Here is a 27479-nt window from a genome sequence, read left to right on the forward strand (position 1 = left end):
CCGAATTACCTTATAGGGGTATTATAGCCTTTGATATATCAAAGTTCTCTAAGTATACATTCAAACAATGATCTACAATAACTTTTCTTTCGGCGTAAAACGTACACCTGAGAATTTAGTCAGCACCTCTTAAAACTGTGGTTAGTTGGGGCGCCTGGGTGGCTCCAGTCGGTTAAACGTCCGACTTCAGCCCATGATCTCACGGTTCGTGGGTTCGAGCCCCGCGTCGGGCTCTGTGCTGACAGCTAGCTCAGAGCCTGGTGCCTGTCTTCGGATTCTGTGTCTCCCTCTCTCTGACCCTCCCCTGCTCACGCTGTCTCTCTCTCCCTCAAAAATAAATAAAACATTAAAAAAAAAACTGTAGTTATTCTTAGAAGAGTCCCTGCCCCTAGCTGAGACAGGGGCTCCAATTTTCCACCACAGCCAATAGGCTTGGAAGGCAATGGGCTTTTTAAACCGTGAAATAAGGATGGGGAAGCGTTGGGTGGAAGACCCAACGCTGTCAATAGTCAAGGAGCAGAAGGCAGCCAGGGGGGTTTTAAGGGTCTGTATTTGTAAAGAAGGGTTCCAGTTCCCGGAGCTGCTCCCAGCAGCTGGTGCTCAATAGACCCCTCACCTCTGGCCTGCTGTCACTCCCGAGGGAAAGTGGGCGGGCCTTGCACCCTGTCCAATCAGGAGAGACGTCAGGGCAGGTGGGTGGGGCGACGCTCCGCAGGCAAGCCGCAGGGGGCTTCTGCTCCCGCCATTGTTGGCAGTGGGGGTCGCCGGCGCTGAAGTCTTTCACGTCGCGGTGCCCCGGCTTCGGTCTTGCTGAGCCCCCCACCTTCTTCGGGAGTCGTAGGTCGAACGCCGGGAGACACGGGAAAGCCGGCAATGGTGAGCGGGCCGGCCCGGGCTCCCGGAGAAGGGGGCGGGGTGCTGGGTGGAACTGGCCGGAGCTGGCGGGTGCGTGGCCTGGCCTCCCGCGGACGACTCTGAAGTCTGCGCATCGGTGGGTGGCGCCGCTCGGACCTCAGTCCCTTCCGCGCGTGGCGCTGGGGCTGGGCCGGGACCCCGACATCCTGTGCGGTCCCTGCGCGCTGCAGCTTCCACCTTTGAGCCTCTCCGGACAGCTCTGCGCCCGCAGCTCCGCCTCTCTCGAAGATGCTGCGGTGACCACGGTGACAGGGGACAATCGTGACTGGCTCTCTGGTATTCGCGCGCGGGAGATGCTGTGTATGGTCTGTGGGGGTCTCCATTGCCTCCTTTCTCGTCCGAGGGGACCCGTTTTCTCCGGAGTTTCCCAAAATTTGGGGAAAGCGTGAAATCCACGACCCTGTCGCGGCACCGTCGGCACCCCCACCCGCGCCCAGCTCTCCCTAGGACTGGCATTCATTGCCTGAATTAATTTTTCAAATCCCTCCTGCCCGCTTCCCATCTCCAGTTCACAGCGTCATTATGAACTATTCGTTCTGTCCGGTGCATTTTAAACAGACCCGGTGCTTCATGTATTTATTTGTCAGTTTTCCGCTGTCAGTGGATGGCTCTTTTAAAAGGGTTTAGTTTTTGTTCCTGGATAATTTACGGAAAAGTAGCAAATAACCACCTGGTACAACGTTCTATGAGATTCTTACTCCTCTTCCCCCCGATCTTTCCTGGGCACAGACATCAATGGGAGGTCCTTTGGGTGGAAGTCACCCTTTGAAACTTTCCTGGGTGATCTGGGCACAGCCCCTCCCTTGGGTTGTCCCATTTGAAACATTTATTCAATTAACTTGAGTCTCAAGTTTTTCAGTGAATAAAGCTTTATTTAATCCATGCAACATGAAAAGCAGGTGTGAAGTATTTCCAGAGAGTCATGGAAGGGGTGAATTTCAGAAAGAAAAATTCTGAGATTACACCACAGGTATTATTATTTTTTACTTTTTCCCCTCCCTTGAGTGTATTACTAGTATTTCTGAGGTCTGTTCTTTAATTTGGGTGAGTTTGGATGAATTTCCAAGGCTTAGACTTGCAGACCTGTGGTGTCCAACTAGGATTGATAGCTTGTAAAACAATTTGTTCTCATGGAAATAATTAATATCTTATTTAAAAATTTTTGTGAATGTGGTTTATATTTGGGAGGTTTCTTGTTGAGCCTTACAGTTGTGTGTTTTTTTTTTTTTTTTTCTGCCTCCTTTCCACATAAACATGGGGTTTGAGTGATTTGGTGGATTGTTCGAACACTGGGTGTATGTCATTTAAAGTGTCTCTGGTGGTGCAAAGCAATGCCAGTGGCAGGCAGAGGCCTCAGGATGGTCCTCTAAGAGATGGCCCCCTTGAGCCTGCAAAGGCAAGTTCATTACGCCCAGATTTTCTTCCCGGAGGGCAAGTGGGCAAGTGGGCGGGGCTTCCAGGGTTCATTCCTCTGCCTGCTCAGATGTCAGAATTTTTTTTTTTAATTAAAAAAAATTTTTTTTTTTAAATTTCTGAGAGAGAGAGACAGCATGAGCAGGGGAGGGTCAGAGAGAGAGAGAGGGAGACACAGAATCTGAAACAGGCTCCAGACTCTGAGCTGTCAATCATAGAGCCTGATGCAGGGCTTGAACCCACAAACTGTGAGATCATGACCTGAACCAAAGTTGGATGCTCAACTGATTGAGCCACCCAGGCGCCCCGCTCAGATGTCAGTATTGCCCTTTCCACAGACTGACCTACTTCAGGACTTCTGTCTCTACCAGGAGAATCTAGAATGTGGAAACTTTTTTTTTTTAAGTAAGTGGGGCTTGAACTCACGACCTCGAGCTCAAGAGACGCATGCTCTGCTCACTGGGCCAGACAGATGCCCCTAGAACGTGGAACGTTCTGAATGTGGCTTTCCTTCTGTTCTGTGGGAAGCAGGCTGCTCATATGTGCTGATTCTAATATTTCTTTCTTTCCTTTGGTTCCTTTGCTGATTGGATAGTACAGACCTTTGGCTCTAGTTTCCTTTAGCAGTTGGGCTCAGAAACGCTAAGTTAATTGAGAGGTAAGATGTGAGAAAGGCAAGAAAATTGTGGAACTAAGTAGAATTTGTGCTCTGCTTAGGCAAGAGAACCTCAACGTGTGAGAGGCATTCAGTTAAGTTTTCTTAAGGTCATTTTTAAATTTTTTAATGTTTGAAGCGGGCTCTGCGCTGTCAGCACCGAGCCCAATGTGGGGCTGGGACTCGCTAACTGTGAGATCGTGACCTGAGCTAAAGTTAGATGCTTAACTGACTGAGCCACCCAGATGCCCCTTTAGGTCATTTTTCATTTTTGGATCAGTTAGTGAATGCACTTGTTCCTAAAGAACATTGACACCTGACGGGCTAAAACAAATGAATTCCTATTTTAATGGATGTGAGGAAAACTACCCAAAGCTTATGTGAATATTTGAAAATCCAGTGCATTTAAGGAGCTGAGCTCAAATTCCTAAAACACTGTATGGGGCGCCTGGGGGGCTTAGTCGGTTAAGCGTCCGACTTTCGCTTAGGTCATGATCTCGCGGTTCGTGGGTTCGGGCCCCGCGTCGGGCTCTGTGCTGACTGCCAGCTCAGAGCCTGGAGCCTGTTTCAGAGTCTGTGACTCCCTCTCTCTCTGACCCTCCCCTGCTCACGCTGTCTCTCTCTCTCTCCTAGAAATAAATAAAACATTAAAAAAAAAATTCCTAAAACACTGTAATATGCTACTTACGCCTGGAAAATACGCCGAGTGTGATAGAGAGGAAGGACAAACTGACACGCCGTGGCCCTCCAGTTAGGCATTTGAAAGATTTCATTTTGTATGGTTTACGCTTTTGTAAACTTTAGTGTTTAAAGGAAGTTCTGTTTTCGAATGGTTTCCTGTGTACAAAGTTAAAATGAAATCAAGACTGTTAAATAGTATAACATACATAGATTTCTCAATTTTTTTTTTTAAAGTAAATTTGTAAGATAGGAAAGCGTGACTTAAGAAAATCGCTGGGACCCAATCCTAGTTCCTTCCAGCACTGTTGAGCCCAGCCACCCCCAAATACACACTTTTAGTCATTTCTGGAGCCTCCTGTTAGGGTTTCTTTATCTTCAAGAAGCAATTGGGAATGCATGTTTTTTTTTTCTTGTTTTTTTTTTAATGTTTTTTATTTATTTCTGAGAGAGAGAGAGACAGCGTGAGCGGGGGGTGGGGGTGGGGTCAGAGAGAAGGAGACACAGAATCTGAAGCAGGCTCCAGGCTCTGGGCTAGCTGTCAGTACAGAGCCCGACGCGGGGCTCGAACCCATGAACTGTGAGATCATGACCTGAGCGGAAGTTAGATGCCCAACAGACTGAGCCACACTGGCGCCCCGGGAATGCATGTTTTTCTTGACCGATGTTTGTCCTTGTAATGAGCAATCAGACTTGGCATTTGTTGATGTTTCAGTGCCACAGCCTAAGCCTCTCCCCCCACCTCCCCTTGCTCCCTGTGCTCCCCGCAGGATGAGCTGATGGGAAAGCCTGGGTGGTCTCTCCTCCAGAACAGGTAGAAGATTCCAACCAGCCTGTGTGCAGAACTCTTGCCTCTGCCTGCCCCCCAACCCCAATGCGCTCCTTACGCAGCCAGGCTCCTTTCGGTCCTTCTCAAGCCATTTCAGAGCTGCCTCACAGGCAGCCTTGCCCTGAGACCTCTGTTTTGTGAGCCCGAAGCCTTTTCCTACTGTCTGCGTGTCTGTGTCCCGTGTTGTTGGGGGCTACCTAGCCGGCCCCCTCGACTTCTGAACCTCTTCTCAGTAGGTAGCCATGGCAGTGGACACCATGAGCCGCATGTCCACATGTGACCACCATTGCATGGGTCTCTCTTCTCTTGCTCTGAGTTGCTCACCAGCTCTGCTCGCTGATGGTGGCATGTCCTGCTGGGGGCTGGCGAGCTCGTGCTATGACCTGTGCCGCCCTGTGATATGTTGGTGACCCAGCAAGCCTCAGTTCTAGATCGAGCCAACCAGAGTTGGCGGTTGGGAGAATTTCTAGACTTTTGGGAGCAGGACTGTTGGGTTGGGGCCCTCCTTTTTTTTTTTTTTTTTTTAATTAATTAATTTTTTTTAAATGTTTTATTTATTTCTAGGAGAGAGAGAGAGAGAGTGTGAGCAGGGGAGGGTCAGAGAGAGAGGGAGTCACAGACCAAAACAGGCTCCAGGCTCTGAGCTGGCAGTCAGCACAGAGCCCGATGCGGGGCTCGAACCCACGAACCGCGAGATCATGACCTAAGCGAAAGTCGGACGCCTAACCAACTAAGCCACCCAGGCGCCCCAAGGGTTGGGGCTCTCCTTAAAGCGGTCCTGGGTCACGGTCTTCGCTGGTTTCTCTCCCTGTGTTAGAGTGAAGCTGTGACAGAGGCCGGGTTGGCCCCCGTACACCCTGTGGAAAGAGGTGGCCTCCTTCAGTGGGTACTCCTGGGAGAGCAGACATTTGAAAAGAGAAAGAAGAAAGGGTGGAAGGCAGCCAGTGAGTGGTGGGCCGAGTCCACACTCCGAACACCAGATGGTTGAATGGGGCCTTTGATACCTCTGCTGTTCTGCCCCTGCCTCTTCTGCAAGAAGTATCGACTCTCTGCGGATTTGAGGGGACAGCATTGGTGGCGGTGGCGCTCTTTGGCACAGCGATGGGATTGGTTCAAAGCTGACTTAAGCTCCTTGTCCTTAAACCCATTAAAGCAGCCAGTTATCATGGGGAAGGCTCCTAACCCTGAGGGCACTGATACGAGACTCTCAGGAGGAAACCATTTATAAATACCGGGGTAGAAAGGCACCCCCTCTGCCAAAGTATATCCAGAGACAAAGAAAACAAAAGAGGGGTGCCCAAGGAAGGACCTGATAAAGTACTGAAACAAAGACCACAATTTGACCGAACTGGGAATCCAGAATGTACAAAAAGAATTTATATGGCAAAACAGGTAAGCATTCTCTGCTTGGCTTTTCAGCCTCTACAACATAAGTTCTGTTTGCTCTCTGATGTCATGCAGTAACTCAGGAACCTTTAAGCAATCAGTCAGTACTGGTTCTCAAATTATGGCTCTACCTGGGATCCCACTCGTACCCCTGATGGTATCATGGCAGTCACTGAATAGGATATAGGGGCAAACGGCACAGCTATGTCTTCTTGACCATCAGAATTATGGTCTTGCCGAAATCCTCCATGGACATAGCCCTGGTTGTTCTAAAGTAACCCCAAGTGATCTAGGAAGCTCTGAACCAATGATACATAAATTAAAATTAAATAAGGCCATTGACACACATCTTGATAAAATGGGACCTCATGGGCTGTGCCCTCTAAATAGAGTTGTTAACATGGCTCAACAAACATTGCGCAGGCCCTTGAAGGAATGAAACCACACATAAAACCTATTTAATGAGGGGTTGATTATTCCCAGTGCTTCCCCTTTGAATCTGACCCAGTGTTGCCTGGAACGGGAATGAATGACACCTCGCAGTGGATTACGGTAACCTTGTGGATGTGGTCACGCCCAACAGCGGTCTATACCCCATCCCCAAGTTTATGGAAATCACAGACTCAACCAGTCAACAACTGGGTAAATACCCTGCTGTCACAGATTTGGCCGGGCCCGTTCTGTTCGGTGTTTATCGCAACAGCAGTTGCCTTTCACTTTGAAGGGACATCATCTACCTGTAGGTCATGGAGCTTGAGCAGCTTTGCCTTCCCACACGACTGTAGGCAAGGCCTGCGCCGCATCCTGCTTTCTGCAAGAACACAGGTGTCCCACTACGTTAATGACCTCCTCCTCCTCTGCGAACACCCCAGACAAACGTACTGAAAAAGGAGCTCAGAATGTGGACGGGACGTTGTCATGCGTAAAATGTGAGGCCTGGTCAACCTTGTTTGTTATTTTCCTGGAAATCGTTTGAGAATCTGAAACGCACTCCTTCTCTAACATCATGAGGAAATAGCTCCTCTCCCTGTCAGCACCCACAGCCTCAGCGATGTTCTTTTGATGTCCAGAGGTAACATATTTATGCTGTTATTTACCAGTGGGCCCCTCCAAAGGCTGGAGGTTCTTCAAGTTGCCATCGAACTGGCACTCCTAGTAGGGCCCACGGGGACTTCTTCACTGAAGATGCTTCGTTGGCCTCCTTTCTTGCCTCCTGGAGTTACCCGTGATGGCCTTGAATAAGGCCTGCTCCTTTACCAACTTGAGACCTCCTGGGGCAAGCCTTGGACTGTGGGGGACCTGGGGGGACCACCTACAGGAGGAGGTGGCCTACCCTCTGCTCCGTCTCTTGCGAGAGGCCATAGCGCTGGAATAAGTTCCCCCCTTTCCCAGGTTCCTGGGCTCCCCGAGGTGCTCCGTAGGAGTTCCTGAGTGAAAAACAATGGTAGTTCATAGATCTTCGGTATGACAGCGCCACATTTGTACATGATGGAGCGTAGGCAGAATTGCTGCATTTTTTAGTTCATTTATTTATTGGGGGGGGGGGCGCCTGGGTGGCTCAGTCGGTTAAGCGTCCGACTTTGGTTCAGGTCATGATCTCGCGGTTCGTGGGTTCGAGCCCCGCATTGGGCTCTGTGCTGACGGCTCAGAGCCTGGAGCCTGTTTCAGATTCTGTGTCTCCGTCTCTCTGACCCTCCCCTGCTCAAGCTGTCTCTCTGTCTCTCTCTCTCAAAAATAAACAAAGCATTAAAGAAAAAAAAATATTTATTTGGCAGGGGAGGGGAGAGAGAGAGAGGGAATCCCAAGCAGCCTCTACACTGTCAGCACAGAGCCCAACACAGGGCCCAAACTCATGAACTGTGAGGTCATGACCTGAGCCAAAGTCAGGGACGCTCAACCAACTGAGCCCCCCAGGCGTTCCAGAATTGTTGCTTTTTATGTCTTAATTGGGATCTCTCGCTAACAGCCAGACCCCATGGTCATTGCTACCCACGGGTGTTTTAGCACCAGGCTACGAGACACTACCTTCACCTGTTTACTAGTCTTGAGTGATTCTCTGAGTTGCTCCTTTGGGGTGAAAGAACTCTAGGAATCTTAGGCCTCCATCACCCCCAATGTAAATCACAGTCACACGCATCCCTGCATATACGACGGCCAGAATGCAAGGCCTTGCCAGGACACTTGTTATCTATGAGTCAAGCTGTTCCTGACAGTAACGAAGACAAGTCCTTTCCTTCTCCAAGTACACTGTGCTGGCGGCTGGAACAAGGCATTCAGTGCAAGTTCCTCCTCCCTTCCAAGTCTCAGGATGCAGGTTTCATAGAGCAGCATGATGGCTTCCTGAAATCAGTTGCAATTCATTGAATGAAAGATGGTCTGTGCTTCTCATGGGTCAGTTACCAGGGGTGAATATTAATGTATCTGCCTTTTTCTTTTCCTAGTAGACTTTTTTTTTTTTTTTTTTAAATTTTAAGAGCAATTAGGTTAACAGAAAACTTAATCAGAAAGTACAGGGGCGCCTGGGTGGTTAACCGTCCGACTTTGGCTCAGGTCACGATCTCATGGTTAGTGGGTTCGAGTCCCGCACCGGGCTCTGTGCGGACAGCTAGCTCGGGGCCTGGAGCCTGCTTCAGATTCTGTGTCTCCCTCTCTCTCTCTGACCCTACCCTGCTCATGCTGCCTCTCTGTCAGAAATAAATAAAACATTAAAAAAATTAAAAAAAAGAAAGTACAGAGACTTCCCACATAATCCCTCTGCCTGGACAAGGTTTTTCCTATATTTTATATCTTGTGTTTTTGTAATATACTTGTTACATTTGTTGAACGAACTTTAATGCATGAAAGTCCATAGTTTACAGTGAAAGTCGACTCTGTGTCATATATTCTCAGATTTTTAGCTAATGTGAAATGATGTGTCTCCATCATTTCTCTATCACATAGAACATTTCCACTCCCCTGAAAATCTCCTATTCCCTGCCTCGTTCATCCCTCCCTCCCAACCCCATATCCCTGGTAACCAGAGATCTTTTAGTGGCTTTTAATTTTCTCTTTTCTGGAATGTCATGCCCTTGGAATCATTCAGTGTGTAGCCTTGTCATATTGTCTTCTTTCACTTAGAAATAAGATTTAAAATTTCCTTCATCTCTTTTGGCTTGTTGAGCTCGTTTCTTTTACTGCTGAAAAGTATTTCATCCTGTGGACGCACCAGTGATATTTTCTATCCGCTCATCTATTGAAATGATCTTGGTTCCGTGTAAGTATGCATAAAGCTCCTGTAAACATTCACATGTAGGATTTTTATGAACAAAGTTACTGCTCATTTGTGTAAATTTGAAATGCATCATTGCTACTGTGATAAATGTGGCCTTAGTGTTAAGAAATTGCCTTTCTTGGGGCACTTGGATGGCTCAGTCGGTTAAGTGTCTGACTTTGGCTCAGGTCATGGTCTCAGGGTTCATGGGTTTGAGCCCCACGTCGGGCTCTATACTGACAGCCAGCTCAGAGCCTGTTTCCGTTTCTGTGTCTCCCTTTCTCTGACCCTCCCCAGCTCGCTTGCTCGCTCTCGCTTTCTCTCAGAAATAAATTTAAATAATTTTTAAAAAATTTTTAAAGGAGAAAAAATTGCCTTTCTTCCAAAGTAGGTATATCATTTTCTGTTTCCACCAGCAATGAATGAGGCTACCTGTTGCTTTCCATTTCCCCAATTGTTTTGGTGTTTTAAGTGCTTTTAATTTTAGTATTTGAGACCAGGCCTTTATCAGATAAGTGATTTCTAAAGATCTTCTGCCAGATTATTGCTCAAGTTTTCATTCTGTTAACTTGTTTCACTGAGTAGTTTTTCATTGTAATGAAGTCCAAGGTAGTTTCTTCTTTCGTAGATCTTGCTTTTTTTTTTTTTTAAATAGTTTCTATACCCAACGTGGGGCTCAGACTCCCTACCCCGAGATCAAGAGTCCCATGCTCCACCGACTGAGCCAGCCAGGTGCCCCTGCTTTTGTTTTCTTAAAAATTAATCAGCAAATGCTGTATCACCAGGATTTTCTCCTATCTTAATCTTTTAGGGGTGTGTTGAAATTCTACAATATACCCTAAGATCTGTGATCAAATTTGAGTTAGTTTTTGTGAAAGGTGTAAAGTCTGTAGATTTATTTATTTATTTTTGTGTCTGCAAGTCCAGTTTTTTTGACGTTATTTGTTGAAAAGACTGTTTCCCTTTGAGTTAACTTTGTTGGTTCTTAGTCAAAGATCAGTGCAGTGTATTTGTGTAGATCTAGAAAAAAGCAATTGCCTTTTCTATACTGACTTTGTATCTTTTAATTTTCCTCTTCTCAGTTCATGGGGTTTTCTTTGTTACTTGGAATTTTTTGACATTTTCTCAATTGACAGTCTTGTCGTATGACACAAAGTTGTTATTTCTGGCTTCTCTAAATGTCTGCCTATTATTTTTTTGTTATTTACCTTTTATTCTCCTTGTCTGAATGCGTAGCTAAGAATTCCATCCAGTACAAGATTGTCTAAGTGTAGTGAGAGGGGACATTCTTGCCTTTGTTCTGAGGTTACCAAAAAGCATGTGTCGTTCCTTCAAGGTGATGCACGTACATTAAACAAGATAATGTAGAGGCACACGGGCTCAGTGGGGAAACATTCTCTTGCCTCAGTGATTTGCTCTCCAGGTTTTAGTGAGCCTTTGTCCCTGGGCTTCACCTACTGTGATACAACGTATGATGAGAAAGATGTATGAGAAGAGTGTCCTCAGTTCCTAGCAAAAGGCTTTTGAAGCCCTTGAGATTACTTGAGCGTTAATGGTGAAAGAATGTGTTTTGTTTCATGAGGCAACTCTTGGCCACTTACTAGGTAGTGTTTATGGTGGAGTTTTGTACACCTGAAACAGCAAACTTTGATTCAGGCTTTAGAAGGTTGAGCTGCAGCTCCCAGCTTCTGGGCGTAGAATGGGGACCAGAGGCTGATTACCAGTGGCCAGTGATTTGATAAATTGTGTCCATGTAATGAAACCCCCATCAAAATTCTTAAAGACCGGATTCTGACGGTTTCTGTGTTGGTGAATCCATCCAGGTGCTGGGAGGTTGGCCTGTCCATACGGGGGTGGGAGCTCTGGAGCCCAACACCCCCATCTCCGTTCCCCTTACCATTGTCTTCACTTGTCCTATGTATTGCACCTTTTGTCTCATGCTTATAGTAAACTGGTAATGGTAAATAAAGCATTTTGCTAAGTTCCTCAAAATCACTTCAGTAAATTTCCAAACAGGGCAGAGTGTGGAGGGAATCTGTGAATTTGTAGTTGGCTGTAGAAATAGTAAACTGGGTTCCCCTTTTAGAACTCCTGTCTCAAACAGGGACAATGTGTGGGACTGATTTTTTAACCTATGCGTGTTAGAATTGAACTGTTGGACACCTTTTTAGTGACATAGAATTGGAGAAGTGCCCTGGGAACAGATACCACATATTTGGTGTCAGAAGTGAGAAAACCCGACCATCTGCCCCACCTGTGGAGGAGCGAGGAAAGAAATACCTTTGTCCCCCAGGTCACTTAGGCTCTGGAAGCCATATGTGAACTTCTTATCAATTGAGTATAGGTCTTCAGTGGTCTGTCTCATCCATATCCTGTGTACATATATGGGATTATTTAGGACGCAGTGGCCTTTGAGGATGTGACCGTGAAGTTCACCATGGAGGAGTGGGCCCTCCTGGATCCATCCCAGAAGAAACTCTACAGAGATGTGATGCAGGAAACCTTCCGGAACCTGGCTTCGATAGGTAGGGATGATGACATTTCTCGCTTACTAAGTCAATTGGAGATCCGGGGTAACTTGCTCACCTGTGCTATTTTGAGGGAAAAAATGGAAAGGGAATGTTTCCGTTCCTAAACCTGCCATGATCACAACTTCTCATGGACCTAGAATCTAGCAATTTTTCTATAAATCTTTATAATTGATAATGTTTTTTCCTAGCATGCATTTCAGAAGAAAAATGGGAAGTCTATGACAGTGAAGATGGGGACGAGAATCATGTGACACATCTAATGTGAGTAACTTTCACATGGGAAAACAAGGTTTCATGAGAGAATCTAGACACTTTATGAACTTTTAAGTTTTATTTTTTTTTACATGATCTCTACACCCAGCGTGGAACTTGAACTCCTAACCCTGAGGTCAAGAGTCAGATGTTCCACCAATGAAGCCAGCCATGTGCCCCCGTGAAATTTTAAAAACAAAGAAATCAGTCCAGCTTTAAATCCATTGACCTGTAGGATATTTTCTTTCTTTTTTAAAATTTTTTAAAATGTTTTATTTATTTCTGAGAGAGAGAGAGAGAGAGAGAGACGAGAGAGAGAGAGAGAGACAGCATGAGCAGGGCAGGGTCAGAGAGAGAGGGAGACACAGAATCCAAAACAGGCTCCAGGCTCTAGCTGTCGGCACAGAGCCCAACACAGGGCTCGAACCCATGAACCGTGAGATCATGATGTGAGCTGAAGTCGGCCGCTCAACCGACTGAGTCACCCAGGCGCCCCAACCGTTAGGATATTTTCACCAATAGTTTTTTTTCCCACATGGGGCCGAGATGTGCGGTTTTTGAAAAATGGAACTCCTGGAAACAGGGAGAAATAACCACTTATGAGTGTTGCCGTTTTGATAATAGCTAAAGTGGAGCCCTGTTGCAGGGCTTTTGGTATGTTCACCCTCAAACAATCAAAATCTGCAGAAAACCTACATTTTCCTTGAAAATGGTAACAAGTCACTGTCATGGTTATTAATAAACATAAGCTCATTCATAACCAAGCTATTAGTAATATGCTTCTCATTTTTTACAGCAGACAGATGGGACAAAGGCTCTGTAAAAGTAAAGAATGTCGCCAGTATGAAGGCATCTTGGGCCAGATTCCAAATCAGAATCTGAAGAAGAAAACTCCTACTGGAAGAAAACTACGTAAATGCACTTTGTGTAGACAGGTGTTCGTGCATCATTCCTCCTTTAGCAAGCACATGAGGTCTCACACTGGACACAGACCATATGAGTATCAAGAAGGTGAAGAGAAACCTTACAAATGTAAGCATTGTGGGAAATCCTTCAAGCATCGCCAATCCATTCGAATGCATGAAAGGTCGCACACCGGACAGAGACCCTATGAATGTAAGCACTGTGGGAAAGCTTTCATTTGTCGCAATTACTTTCAAATTCACGAAAGGGCACACAATGGGGAAAAGCCCTACAAATGTACAAAATGTGTTAAAACCTTTAGTTATTCGAGTAACTTGCGTAAACACGAAAGGACTCATATTGGAGAGAAATCTAGTGAATGTAAGCAGTGCGGCAAAGCTTTCAGTTGTCTCAGGTCCTTTCGAATACACGAAAGGATACATAGTGCGAAAAAGCCCAAGGAATGTACCAAATGTGGTAAAACCTTCAGTTATTCAAGTAATTTACACAAACATGAGAGAAGTCACAATGGAGAAAAACTCTATGAATGTAAAGAAGGTGGGAGAGCCTTGCATTCTCTCGCCAGATTTCAAAGACCCGTGATCAAGCCCAATGCAGACGGACTCTATAAATGTAAGGACTGTGGGAAAGCCTTCAGGTGTCCCAAGAACTGTCGTAGTCATGAAATGACACACAGTGGAGTAAAGCCGTATGAATGTAAGGACTGTGGGAAAGCTTTCAGTTCTCCCAGGTCCCTTGGAAAACACAGGAGAATTCATACCGCAAGGAAGCCTCATGAATGTAAGGAGTGTGGGAAAGCTTTCCGGTATCCCAGTTCCCTTCGAAATCACGAAAGAACCCATACGGGGGAGAAACCTTACAAGTGTAAGGAATGTGGGAAAGCTTTCAGTTGTCCCAATTACTTCCGAATTCATGAAAGAACTCACACTGGAGTAAAACCATACGAATGTAAGCAGTGTGGAAGAGCCTTCAGCTGTCCCCAGTCCTTCCGGATCCACGAAAAGACACACAGCGCTGAAAAGCCCTATGAATGTACAAAATGTGGTAAAGTCTTTAGATACTCAAGTAACTTACGCAAACATGAGAGATCTCATACTGATGATAAACGCTATGAGTGTAAACTATGTGGTAAGGCCTTCAGCAGCCACTATTATGTTCAAAAGCATGAAAGAACTCACACTGGAGAAAAACCCTATGAATGTAAGGAATGTGGGAAAGGCTTCATTTTTCGCTCAGGTGTTCGATCACACATGGTGATCCACACTGGAGATGGACCTTATAAATGTAAGAAATGTAAGAAAGCATTTCTTTCTCCCAGTTCATTACGAACACATGAAAGAACTCACACTGGAGAGAAACCTTATCAATGTAAAACTTGTGGTAAAGCGTTTAGTCTTATGAATTCTTTACGAAATCACGAAAGAAGTCATACGTGAGAGAAAGGCTCTGAAAACAAGGAATGTGAGAAAACACAAGATTTGTTGCACTTTCTTTCATGGACTTGTAAGAATGCACACTGGAGAGGAATTGTAGAAACGTACGGAACATAGGAAAGCCTTCAGTTGTCCTGTTTCCTTCAGAACTTAGAAAAAAAGTCAGTGGAGAGAATTCTAATGATGATACACAGTGTAGGAACCCTTCACTTACCCACATCACTAAACAAACATCCACTGGATTCAGCCTGTATAACTAAAAAATAAAAACTTTATAATTTTTACAGATACTTTCAAGGCAGTGTGAAAATTGTATGGGAAAGAAACCATACTCAAGGAATATGGGTAAGGTCTTTGAACATTCAGAATATGTCTGAAAATTCACGACATGAAAAATATTATAAACGTTACACATGTATGGTCTTTATCAAGGATTCATTCTCTTGAGAGAGAGAGAGTGTGCACCCATGTGGTGGGGGAGGGCAGAGGGACAGGGAGAGAGAATCTTAAGGAGGCTCCATGCCCAGTGTGGATTAACGTGGGACTCGATCTCACAACCATGAGATCATGACCTGAGTCAAAATCAAGTTGGATGCTTAACTAACTGAGCCACTCAAAGGATTCATTTTTAAAGTGATTCGCTGTACTATGGACTTCCACTTACCTTTGAAAGCAGATATTGAAGTGAAATAATAAAGTAGATACCCTTTAAGCAAGAGTTACTGAGTTTAGTACAGAAATTTTTTCCTGAGTAATATTTTTGTGTTCTTTGTTTTTTAAAAAATTTTTAAAATGTTTTATTTATTTCTGAGAGAGAGAGAGAGAGACACAGAATCCGAAGCAGGCTTCAGGCTCTGAGCTGGCTGTCAGCACAGAGCCTGACGGGGGGCTCGAACCCACGAACCGTGAGATCATGACCTGAGCCGAAGTCGGACGCTTAACTGACTGAGCCACCCAGGCGCCCCATTTTGTGTTCTTATTTAGAAGTCTGTTGGATCCACGGGTTACTGACATGTATTTCTAATATACAAGTAGGTTTAATTTTTATATGATTTAAGTTCTGTGAGGAAGGGAACATTGAAAAATACTTTATTTCCCTTTCCCTAGAGTCCTTCTTTGGGGCATGTACTCAGTACGCTTTAGCCATTATTTCCATACTCTACATTTCTTTATTAACAGAGAGTTCCCTTTTCTTTTCTTTTTTTTTTAAATATTTTTATTTTATTTCTGAGAGAGAGAGAGACAGCGTGAGCAGGGGAGGGTCAGAGAGAGAGGGAGACACAGACTCTGAGACAGGCTCCAGGCTCTGAGCTGGCAGTCAGCACAGAGCCCGACACGGGGCTGGAACCCACGAACCGCGAGATCATGACCTAAGTGAAAGTCGGACGCTTAACCGACTAAGCCACCCAGGCGCCCCAGAGAGTTCCCTTTTCAATGATCTTAAGAGCCTCTTTCTGTTTTCCTTACCAAACAATAGTTGCATGTAGTTGTCAGTATGCAAAGCTCACCATATAGTTTTGTGAATTATTATTTTCTTTTTAAAGTTAAAAAAAATTTTTTTTAATGTTTTATTTATTTCTAGGAGAGAGAGAGAGACAGCGTGAGCAGGGGAGGGTCAGAGAGAGAGGGAATCACAGACTGAAACAGGTTCCAGGCTCCGAGCTGGCAGTCAGCACAGAGCCCGACGCGGGGCTCGAACCCACGAACCGTGAGATCATGACCTAAGTGAAAGTCGGGCGCTTAACTGACTAAGCCACCCAGGCGCCCCAAGTTAAAAAAATTTTTAATGTTTATTCATTTTTGGGGCACCTGGGTGGCTCAGTCGGTTAAGTGTCTGACTTCGGCTCAGGTCATGATCTCACGGTTCGTGGGTTCGAGCCCCGCGTCGGGCTTTGTGCTGACAGCTAGCTCAGAGCCTAGAGCCTGCTTTGGTTTCTGTATCTCCCTCTCTCTCTCTGACCCTCCCGTGCTCACGCTGCCCCTCTCTCTGTCAGAAATAAATAAAACATTAAAAATTTAAAAAATGTTTATTCATGTTTGAGAGATGGAGAGAGACAGAGCATGAGTGGGGGAGGGTCAGAGAGAGAGTGAGACAGAAATCTGAAGCAGGCTCCAGCCTCTGAGCTGTCAGCACAGAGCCCAATGTGGGGCTTGAACCCACAGACTGAGATCATGACCTGAGCCTAAGTCAGATGCTTAACCAACTGAGCCACCCGGGTGTCCCATTATTTTCATCTTTTGTCCTTTGTTGTTTGTCATTGCTTATGGCAGGGATTTGGAGTATAGAGTTACATTAAGAATAGAGGACTGTGTGAGATAGAACAATAATAAATCCAGAGTTGGAGATGACCCTCCTTGATGCTGTTAATGTCAAAGTCAGTAATCTTGTGAAGTATGTTTTCCAGTATCTATTGCGTTTATGGTTCCGTGTTAGAATCCACAAGAGCCTACCTTATATGAAACTGGGAGCACAGAAGTGAAATGGGATTAGGCATGTTTTTCAGCCGCCTGTATAGAGGCAGCTAGAAGCATAGGCCTTCATGGACTCAAGCTTACAGCCTGTTTTCCTCATTCTTTTTTTCTGAGAATCCAGAATAATCTCGGGGCGCCTGGGTGGCTCAGTCGTTTGAGCGTCCGACTTCGGCTCAGGTCATGATCTCACAGTTCATGGGTTTGAGCCCCCCATCAGGCTCTGTGCTGACAGCCAGCTCAGAGCCTGGAGCCTGCTTTGGATTCTGTCTCCCTCTCTCTCTGACCTTCCTCTTCTCACGCTGTCTCTATCTCTCTCTCAAAAATAAATAAAACATTAAAAAATTAAAAAAAAAAAAAGAATCTCAAAACCATCACCCAAGTGCTTGACTTCCATTGGACCCAAGCAGTAGGCTTCTATAGTTGTGTCTCAAGTTCTACATCAAAGACCCAGCATGGGTTAAATTTTCATGCAAGGTCTCAGGTATGCACATATTTAGGTTGTCGGGGTTGAGAATGTTCTCTGAAGTGCTACTCCCCTCTTTCCTAGACTTTATTCATATAGGGTCTAATTTGTATAGCAAACACCGTTTGCTGTTAATACCACTGTTGCTTGTGGGTTTCTGATTCCCCTCTGACAGCTGTAGTGGTGCAGTCTGACAAAATGACATGCACCGGCCGTGACTGCTATGAGCCAGCCCTTGCACTTGAGAATCGGCACCTTTTCTCCTATCAGGCAGATTCTGGGTGTTTCCTCTGTTCACAGTTGAGCATAATCCCTGAATACATTGTCACTTATCTTGCTTGATATATGATTGAAAATATCTGCATTTTTTTCTCTAATGAATTCATTTATGGTTTTTTCTTAGAAATACTTGATTAATTTTAACAAGCACTTGTATGCTAATATGCGGTATTATGGTTCTCATTTCCTGAGAGGATATTAAAATACCTTATTTTTTTATTTTAAAGAAAATTTTTATGTGTTTTTTATTTTGAGAGAAAAACCAAGCATGAGTGGGGGAAGGGCAGAGAGAGGGAGGCACAGAATCCGAAGCAGGCCCCAGGCTCTGAGCTGGAGTGGGCTCAAACCCATGAACTGCGAGATGGTGACCCGAGCCAGAGTCAGATGCTTTACCAACTGAGCCACCCAGGTGCTCCTAAAATATCTTGTAATTATGGATTTTCAGATCAACTTTTGTAATTTTCTCTATTTAATCATTACACATTATAAGTCAATATTATTGTATGTGTATAAATTTGAGTATTTTTTTTTCCTTAGGAAAATGTTTAAAGATTCTTTTACACTTAGAATTTTTATGATAAAAGTCATTTCTCATTTGTTCATAAAACCACAAACATTTTCAGCTCCATTTTGCCCAAGACCACTAATGTCGCATCTGTAGTCAAAGACAACTGTATATGAAGTCTAGAAATAAGGATGACCATAAGCCATAAATAACTGCTGTGTAATAACAGTATCAGCACACTTTATTAAAAGGAATTCTTACCGAATTTTGACTTGCGGTAGGTTATTTGATTGTTATTTAAGAAAGGAAGATGTCTTCCTGTACTGGGGCTTCGAGGTAGTGAACTTAATTCTCTCATAATCATAATACCTCTTATATAGAAGGCAGAAGGAATGGGGTGATGGTAAACCTCATTTGTAAGAGGCAGAAATCAGATTAGTGAATAGAGGGCCATTTTGGTTATTTCTGTGGGATTTGTTCTCTCTTGTCATGTTAGAGACTTGGTGGTAGAATAGCTTTGTTTTATCTTGATCCAAAATGGTTACAAAGTAGCTGTGTCTGATGGCGGACATGTGAGATACTTTTCAACAGCCTAGGCCTTGCACGGAGTACTGGGCTAGCTCGTACTAGGCTTGCTTGCAGTTTTCTGGAACAGCCTTACCTTTCTTGTTATTTAAATACTGAAACATGCCCTACAGGGTATTGGACACTTCCTTAAAGTACCTCACTTAAAGCATATATGTTTCAAATCACATACTCTTTAGTGACATGTGTAAGACTTATTATTATTTCTCTTGTGAGTAATGCTTACAAGTTTAGGGAAATTGTCCAGGAACAGCAACTCCGGAAGTGACAGGGTCCAGATCCCTCTTCCAGTGAAGCCCTTCTTGCTCAGAGACAGGGCTCCTCTGCTCATCTTTCAACACTGTCAGCAAGTGTAGGCTGAAAATACAATTTAGCACAAATATTGAAGCCACTCTAGGCTGTAGATAACACAGGCGTGAAAGACACCAGTTATTACCGTCTTGGTGCTTATATTTTTGTGAGACAAGAAGATGCTTAATTGAGAAAGCTGTGGTTTTTAATTAGAAAATAAATGTTTTGAAGGAAAGGAAAGGAGGGCCCTTGACAAGGAGGCAGGTTGTGGGCTGTTTGTGTTCTCTCTGGACGGCAGGGGCCATAGCGAGTGAGGGTGTCATCACTGATCGTTGTTTGGCCACCATCTAATGTCCTAAATATGGAGAAATTGCTCGTGTGTGGGTGTGAGTAATGGCCAGTGATGCTGGAAGTCCCGCCCTCCTGGGATTAAGAGCAGGGATTCCCCACACAGGAAAGATAGAGACCAGTTCATCTTTGTTTGGGCCCTGGGTATAAGTTGTAGGGCAACGGCTGACTAAGAGCACGGCCATGGGTATTGAGATGTGAGACCTATCATTATGTTAGGCCGTGGGTGTTCGAGCCCCGCGTCGGGCTCTGTGCTGACAGCTCAGAGCCTGGAGCCTGTTTTGGATTCTGTGCCTCCCTCTCTCTCTGACCCTCCCCTGCTCATGCTGTCTCTCTCTCTCTCAGAAATAAAACGTTAAAAAAAAAATTTTTTTTAAAGAAAGGAATCAAAACTCCCTGAATCGTTAGGCACATATTTTATGGCTGTTCAGACTGAGTGGCACACTCTGCCCCATGAAATCCTCCAAGGTCCTGTTTGAGGAGGGTCTGTCATCCGCAGAACTGTAGCCCATCGTGAGTTCTCCTGTGAGTAGAGGGAAAGGGGAACTGGGTCATTTCATTGGGGTTTGTTTGTTTGTTTGTTTAATAACTTCTTTTTAACATTTATTCATTTTTGAGAGACAGAGTATGAGTGGGGAAAGGGCGGGGGTGGGGCAGAGACACAATCCGAAGCAGGCTCCAGGCCCCAAGCTGCTGGCATTGAGCCAGACACGGGACTCGAATCCGTGGACCGCGAGCCAAAGTCAGATGCTTAACCAACTACCACCCAGGCACCCCAACTATCCCCTCATTTTCAGTCTGTGTCTAAAATGAGTCTCTTGTAAGCAACATATGAAGAGGTCTTGTTTTTGTTTTTTATCCATTCTGATACCCTATGTCTTTTGGTTGGAGCATTTAATCCATTTATATTCAGAATAATTATTGATATGAATTTAGTGCCATTGTGCTATTGTATTACCTGTTAAGTCGCTGTTCCTGTGGATTGTCATTGTTCCTCTCTAGTCTTTGTTGCTTTTGGTCTCTCCTGCTCAAGAGGGTCCCCTTTAATATTTCTTGCAGAGTGGGTTTAGTGTGCATGAACATCTTTAGTTTTTCCTTGACTTGGAAACTTTTTATCTCCCTTCTAATTCTTTTTTTTTTTTTTTTAACATCAGGCTCCATGCTGTCGGCAGAGCCTCACACAGGACTCAATCCCACAAATCGTGAGATCTTGACCTGAGCTGAAATCAAGAGTCAGACACTTAACCGACTGAGCCACTGGAGTGCTTGCCTTCTATTCTGAATGACAGCCTTGCTGGATAATGTGTTCTTGGCTGCATATTTTTCCCATTGAACACATGGGATATTTCATGCCACTCCCTTTTGGCCAAGTTTCCGTGGACAGGTCTGTGGCCAACCCTATGTGTCTAACCTTGTAGTGGGTCTTTTGTCTGTAGCTACTTAAAGAATTTTCTCTTTATGCTTGTATGTTGCAAGTTTCACTATGAGATGTCTTGGTGTTGACCTGTTTTTGTTGCTTTTGAGGGGAGTTCTTTGTGTCTGTTGGACTTGCATGCCTCTTTCCTTCTTCAGATTAGGGACATTCCCAGCTATAATTTGTTCAAATAAACCTTCTGCCCCTCTTGCCTGCTCTTCTTTTTCTGGGACTCCTAGGATCCGGATATGATTTCACTTTATGGAGTAGCTGACTTCCCTAAGTTCAAATTCAAGATCTAATAGTTTTCTTCCCTTCTTTTCAGTTTCATTATTTTCCATAATTTTATCTTCTATATCACCTATCGTTCCTCTGCTTCCGTCCTCGTGATTATATCCAGTTGGTTTTGCATCTCAGTTACAGCATTTTTTCATTTTGGCCAAACTAGATTTTAGGTCTTTTATCTCTGCAGCAAGAGGCTCTCTTGCATCTTTTATGGGTTTGTTTGTTTTTAAAGCCCAGCTAGTATTCCTAGGACTTTTGTTCTAAATTCTTGTTCAGATATATCACTTATATTTTGAGTAAATTCCTGGCTATGATTTCTTCTCGATCCTTCCTTTGGGGAGAATTCCTCCATCTTGTCATTTTGTCTAGTTTTCTGTCTTTTGTCTACCTTGAGACCTTGTTATATTTCCTGCTGCGGAGAGTAATGCTATATTAAGAAGGGGTCATACATGGTCCAGAGCCTGGAGCATTAGGAAGTGTTTCTGGGGTATGCGGTGTGCACTCTGCTGTTGTGTTTTGGCCGCTCTTGCCCACAGGTTAGTCCTCTGTGGAATTCCTCCTTGTTTGTACCTTTAAACAGATGTGCTTTGGGGTGCCTGGGTGGCTTAGTCGGTTAAGTGTCCGACTTTCGCTTAGGTCATGATCTCTCGGTTCGTGGGTTCGAGACCCGCGTCGGGCTCTGTGCTGACTGCCAGCTCAGAGCCTGGAGCCTTTTTCAGTCTGTGACTCCCTCCCTCTCTGACCCTCCCCTGCTCACGCTGTCTCTTTCTCTCTCCTAGAAATAAATAAAAAACATTAAAAAAATTAAACAGATGTGCTTTTATTTGTTTGTAAAAGTAAGCCTGATTTCACAAACAAACAACAGGCTGACCCAAAAAAAGAGAAAAGGAAAAGGAACAACAATAACAAAAACAAAAAACAACAAACGGGCGCCTGGGTGGCTCAGTCCGTTAAGCGTCTGATTTCAGCTGAGGTAATGATCTCACCGTTTGTGGGTTTGAGCCCCGTGTCGGGCTCAGTGCCGCCAGCTCAGAGCCTGGAGCCTGTTTCAGATTCTGTGTCTCCCTCTCTCTCTGACCCTCCCCTGCCTGCGCGCTGTCTCGGCCTCAAAAATAAACATTAAAAAAATTTTTTTTAAACAGACAAAACTATAAGCCTGATTCCAAAGAAAAAGGAAGAAAAAACAAAGGAGAGACCTGATCCAAAAAATGAGGAAAGGAAACGAAAAAACAAACATAAAAAAATAATGGGGGTCGGGGAGACCCCTCTCTTCGGGAGTGACCCCCCCTGCTGGGTCGCAGTGAGACCTGCCTTAGCAAAGATAAACCAGCAATGGGGGGTGTTACTCCAGCCTCCACTGGGGGCGCTGTTGCCCACTGAAGTCGCACTGTGCTGGGGGGCTGGAGGGAGACACGTCACCCCCGCTCTCTCCTCCCCTGGAGAGGGGAGCTTGCTCCCTATGCTGTTCAGAAAGCCCTCGCAGAAAAGCCATGGAACAGTCTCCCCTCTTGTGTCCCAAGCTTCCGCAGGTCCCTGTCCTTAACCCTTCTGTGCCCGGGCCATCAACCCGCCCAGCCCCTGCTGTTCTCTTGTGTGTTCTTCCTGGTACAGGCTGGGATTTAAAACTACAAACTTAAGGGACCCTGCAAGGCACAGACCCGCTCGCTCCCTCCTCCTGAGGAGACTCGAAGAGCTGTGTCTGGTGCCTTTTTGGCTCCGAAAAGCAGTCGCGTGCCTGCCTGTGCAGGGGCTCAGAGTTTATGGTGAATCGCAGGGAAGAGATGTGACCAGCTTCTCCGCCCCCTGAGCAGGCCTGTGTCCCTGCTGAGTGGCCGCTCAGTGGGTCTTTTGTCCTTGGAGAGGCAACACACCCTCTTCCAAATGCACTCCCGGGGGGACAGCCTCTCCCGGGGCGCCCCGGGGATCCCTGCACCCCGCTGTCCACTCCTGGGTCTCCACCCTCCTCCCCAGGAGCGCCGCTGCCCCCCATCTCGACTCCGGTGAATGGCGCAGATTCCAGAACCTCAGAATTGGAGCTCCAGTTTGTAAAAACTTGAGATAGTCAGTTCCTTTGAGTGTTTTTCTTGTGCAAACCAAATATGCTGCTCTCTCCCTCTCTCTCTGTCCTTTCTCCGCAAAAAGGGCTCCTGCCCCTCAGCAATGCGGCTTTGCTCTCCCCCAATTCACATCTCTGCACCTGCCAAGTTCTCTCCCTCTGATTGTGCAGTTTCCCCCCTTAAACCTTAGATTGATTTCCTAGGTGTTCAAAATGATTTGATGTTTATCCAGCCGTGTTCCAGGGACAAGGCAAGCCTGGGGTTCCCTACTGCTTGGCCATTAAAAAAAATTTTTAGTGTTTATTTTTGAGAGACAGAGGGAGACACACAAGCCGAAGCAGGTTCCAGGCTTCGAGCTAGCTGTCAGCACAGAGCCCCACGCGGGGCTCAAACCCATGGACCCTGAGATCATGACCTGAGCCGAAGTTGGACGCTTAACCTACTGAGCCACCCAGGCGCCCTTGCCATCTTAACTCCTAAATCTCCACAGTGATTTTCTTACTTTGGGCTTTTCTATCTTATGGAGTTATTTAAAATAAACTTACACCCCATAAATTATATTAAAAACCACACTATATGTTAGCCAATTTGACAAATTATGTTTTAAAACAATAAAATCATACCATATTTTCCTATTTACTATTTTTTCTTTAACTTTGTACACAGGAAGCCATTCTAAGATTTAATTCCTTTGAACACCAAAGGTCACAAAAATGTGAACTGTACAAAGTCTCTAACAGGTGACATGGGTCATCTCAGTTGTCCTTCCCCTATGTCACACCCAGGGTATATTCCGGGAATAAGTAGCATATTACAGTGTTTCAGGGGGTTGAGTTTAGCTCCTTAAATGTGTTGGATTTTAATAAATTTGCATAAGCTTTGGGTAGTTCTCACTTCCATGAAAATTCAGTTGCTTTTCTCCTGTTGAATGTCTGTGTCCTCTAAGGACCAGGGCCGCATAGAAACAAACCCTGACCCAAGAAGGGAGTATGGACCCGAGAACGTAAACACATTCATCTCACACCTTGAGGTTCTCTTGACTACACGGAACACAAATTCTGTTTGGTTCCATAATTTTCTAGCTTGCCTCACACCGTGTGTCTCCATCAGCTTACAGTTTAGGGGCTCGAGTGCTGCAGGAAACCAGGGCCAAAGGGCGGCGCTATTCGATCAATAAAGGAAATTAAAGGAAAGAAACACTGGACTCGGCACAGCTGAGCAGCCCACTTCCCACAGGCCACAGGGAAAGCCACCTTCAGAAGGCTCCGCGGTCTAGACTCTCCCAGTGGAGACGGAAGCCCTGGAAGTGGGTCAGTCCCCGGGGAGGGACGGGAGGGACCCCCAAGCAGTCTCAGGAATGGACTCGGGGAGCCCTGCCCACCCTCCCCTACCCGGGGCGCAAGGGAACCTCTCCCTCCCTCAGACCTCCAGGCTCCCAAGTGAGGAAACTCCCAGAAGGTTCAGTTTAAGGTTCTGCCCCAAATGACCTCCCCGGGCACTGACCCTAATCCAGGACCCAGAGCTTGACCTTCACAGACTTTCTCGAGGTAAACAAATTGTACTCTGAGTTCCCCTACACTGGGTGCATAACCAGCCTATGGGAGTTTTTAGATTTAAAGGAACCTTAGGTGCAACTTCAGAAAAGGCATAGGGGTCCCCCCACCCCCCACGCTACCCCTACAGGTGCATCCCTAGCCCCCCAGGGCTCAGTAGATTATCAGTATAAAGGGCTCCTTCTCAGGTGCATGTGGAAGACACCTGGAGGGGAGGGGCCCCAGGAAGAATAACGGCCTTCAAGTACTTACCTCTGCAGGCTTAGCTTCGGACCCTGAGGCCTCTGCCCCCACCCCTTACTAGAGTTGCTTTGGACCATGAATGTTATTTTATTTTATTTTATTTTTTGAGACTTTACTTTTATTCATTCATTTATTTATTTAGCAAGTTGGGGAGGGGCAGAGCGAGAGGGAGAGAGAGGGAATCTTAAGCCCAGACACAGGGTTCCATCTCAAAACTGTGAAATCATGACCTGAGCCAAAATCAAGAGTTGGACGCTTAGCCAACTGAGCCACCCAGCGCCCTGAGATTTTAAGTATTCTCTGCAACCAGCGTGAGGCTGGAACTCACATCCCTGAGATCAAGAGTCCCGTGACAAGTGTTATTTTAAATGACCCAAACTCAGTGCTTGAACAATCCAGCAAAATTTAAGGGGAAAAGAAGGGAAGAAAATTGTAAGGCACTTTGCTAGCTCAACAAGAAAATTCCCAAGTATCTATTGCATTCTGAAGGAATAAAAAGTTACATTATTATTTCCATTGGGGAAAATTTTTATAAACTATGAATCATATTTGAACACCTCGGTCTGCAACTCACCCGAAATAAAAGAACAGATCACAGGAGGAACCTGGGGGGCTGGCTCAGTTAAGCATCCAACTCTTGATTTCAGCTTAGGTCATGATCTTGTAGTTCATGCGATCAAGCCCTGCACTGGGCTCTGCTCTGATAGGGCGGAGCCTGCTTGGGATTCTCTCTCTCTCTCTCTCTCTCTCTCTCTTCCCTTCCCCTGCTCTCTCTCAAAATAAATAAATGAACTAAAAAAAAAAAAAACAAAAAAACCCCAGGCCTTGGAATATTACTAACACAATCAAAGGAAGCCTAAAGGGAAACAAATATATATAATACACACCATGTAATCTTGGAGGTTTTTTTTTTTTTCTGAAATTCACCTCCTTGCCTCTTTGGAAATATTTTACACTGTGTTTCCAGTTGTGATTAAATAAATTTTTATTTCTTGAAAAGCTGACACTAAAGTTAATAAATTTTTTTTTAATGTTTTATTCATTTCTAGGAGAGAGAGAGAGAGACAGCGTGAGCAGGGGAGGGTCAGAGAGAGAGGGAGACACAGAATCTGAAACAGGCTCCAGGCTCTGAGCTGTCAGCACACAGCCTGATGCGGGGCTCGAACCCACGAACCATGAGATCATGACCTGAGCCGAAGTTGGCCGCCTAACCCACTGAGCCACCCAGGCGCCCCAAACATTTTTATTTTAGGGAGAGTGTGCAAGCGTAGAGAGAGGCGCAGAGGGAGAAAGAAAGAGAGTCCGAAGCAGGCTCCATGGTCAGCGAGGAGCCCATGGTGGGGCTCCATCCCACAACCTAAGGCCAAAATCCAGAGTCCAAGACTCAACTGACTGAGCCACCCAGGCCCCCCTCATATTAATAAACCTTATCACTCAGGCTGCAGGATAGAACACCAGGGAAAGTTTCAAAGAGATCGGGGCGGGGAGGGGGCGGGGGGTGGAGAAGAGATACAACCAGGTCACATAAAGTAGTGCGAGGTGATTATTCTCAGCCTTTCTCTCGAGTAAAATATCCAGAGACCATAAACAAACCTTAAAGGGTTAAAGGGAGCCACCCCCTGGATGAGGGCAACATGCGCAGGACGAAGATAGGGGACAAATCCTACAGCTTGCAGCCCACTGATAGACATTTGAAACATGCAGAGCGTGACCTTCCTCAGGGAGCTCACAGCTGCCTTAATGCCTTAGTGTTTCTGTTTTATTAAAGACTAAAAGTAACCATATCTCAACAGCAGCTAGCCCCTCAGGGTCCCGGAAGCCTGGCTTCAAAATTCCTTAGGAGCTTGACTTCATCTCTCTTCCCGCTCCCTCCACAAATTTAAAAGTCCACCATCGGTCACTCCTCACAATCCCAGTGCAGCTTTCTGCCCAGGAGTCCTGTCCCTGTGCTATAATAAAATCACCCTTTTGCGCACCAAAAACGTCTGGAGAGTTCTTTCTTAGCCATTGGCTCAAGAACCCCACTTCAAACTTCAGCATCACATTGACTGCAGGAAAATGATCAACAAAAGATGGGGACTGTTTGAACCGCACGGCCGAGGACGAATTGTCACTGATGCCATGAATCCGAGAGAGGCAATTGGCATCTGGGAAGGTAGGGAGACATCTGGGAATTTAGGGATTTACTGCCTGTCAAGGAAAGGGTAGGCTGGGGCACAGGGTCGTGGATTTGACACTCTGCTTCCGAAGCATCTGGAACACTCAGGAGAAAACGGGTGCCCCTCAGGAGAAAGGAGGGACTGCGGACCCCACAAACCACACCACCTCCCGTGCACGAACTCTTAAGAGTCACGACTGCCCCCTGGCGACCTTCCCCCTGGTCACCCCAGGATCCGAAGATACTCCGCCGCGCCGCAGTGATGGGACAGGGTTCCAGCATCGCCACGGCCACCGGGGCACTTGGGTCCGGGGATGATGGGGTGGGGGGTCCCCGCCACCGCCTGTTCCGGCTGTTTCAAACTGGCCCGTCAGCCCCCCTCTCTTCACCCCGAGAAGCAGGCTCACCGCTCTCACGGTTTCTAGCTTTCCTGGGTTCCCGGCGTCCTGCCCGCGACTCCGATGACCAGTGCAGATACCAACACAGCAGAGACAGCGGCAGAGCGGCGCGGGGCCTGTGGGGGCAGGCGATCTGTGAGCCCCAGGGAGGCCGCAGGTAAG

At 45.9% G+C, this 27479-nt stretch overlaps 1 protein-coding gene across 2 annotated transcripts; it reads left to right on the forward strand.

Annotated features, from left to right (window-relative positions):
• The first annotated feature begins 612 nt into the window (after positions 1–612).
• LOC120245263 (zinc finger protein 14-like) lies at positions 613–14557 on the forward strand. Of its 2 annotated transcripts, none has more exons than XM_039252230.1 (4): positions 613–876; positions 11525–11651; positions 11846–11918; positions 12706–14557. In XM_039252230.1, the coding sequence occupies exons 1-4, from the start codon at positions 874–876 to the stop codon at positions 14267–14269; spliced, it is 1767 nt and encodes a 588-aa protein (XP_039108161.1). In that variant the 5' UTR covers positions 613–873; the 3' UTR covers positions 14270–14557. The 2 variants fall into 2 exon arrangements, with proteins under 2 accessions (XP_039108161.1, XP_039108162.1); XM_039252231.1 differs by having other exon boundaries at positions 12709–14557.
• Positions 14558–27479: the final 12922 nt, after the last annotated feature.

This window comes from Hyaena hyaena, unplaced genomic scaffold, assembly GCF_003009895.1.
Source record: "Hyaena hyaena isolate Hyena2069 unplaced genomic scaffold, ASM300989v1 scaffold_414, whole genome shotgun sequence".
In the NCBI taxonomy this organism is placed as follows: Eukaryota; Metazoa; Chordata; class Mammalia; order Carnivora; family Hyaenidae; genus Hyaena; species Hyaena hyaena.

Excerpts from the sequence above, each read along its gene's own strand:
- LOC120245263 (XM_039252230.1), top strand. Across the intron at positions 11,652-11,845 it reads CCGGAACCTGGCTTCGATAG|CATGCATTTCAGAAGAAAAA; the intron begins GTAGGGATGATG and ends GTTTTTTCCTAG. Across the intron at positions 11,919-12,705 it reads AATCATGTGACACATCTAAT|CAGACAGATGGGACAAAGGC; the intron begins GTGAGTAACTTT and ends CATTTTTTACAG.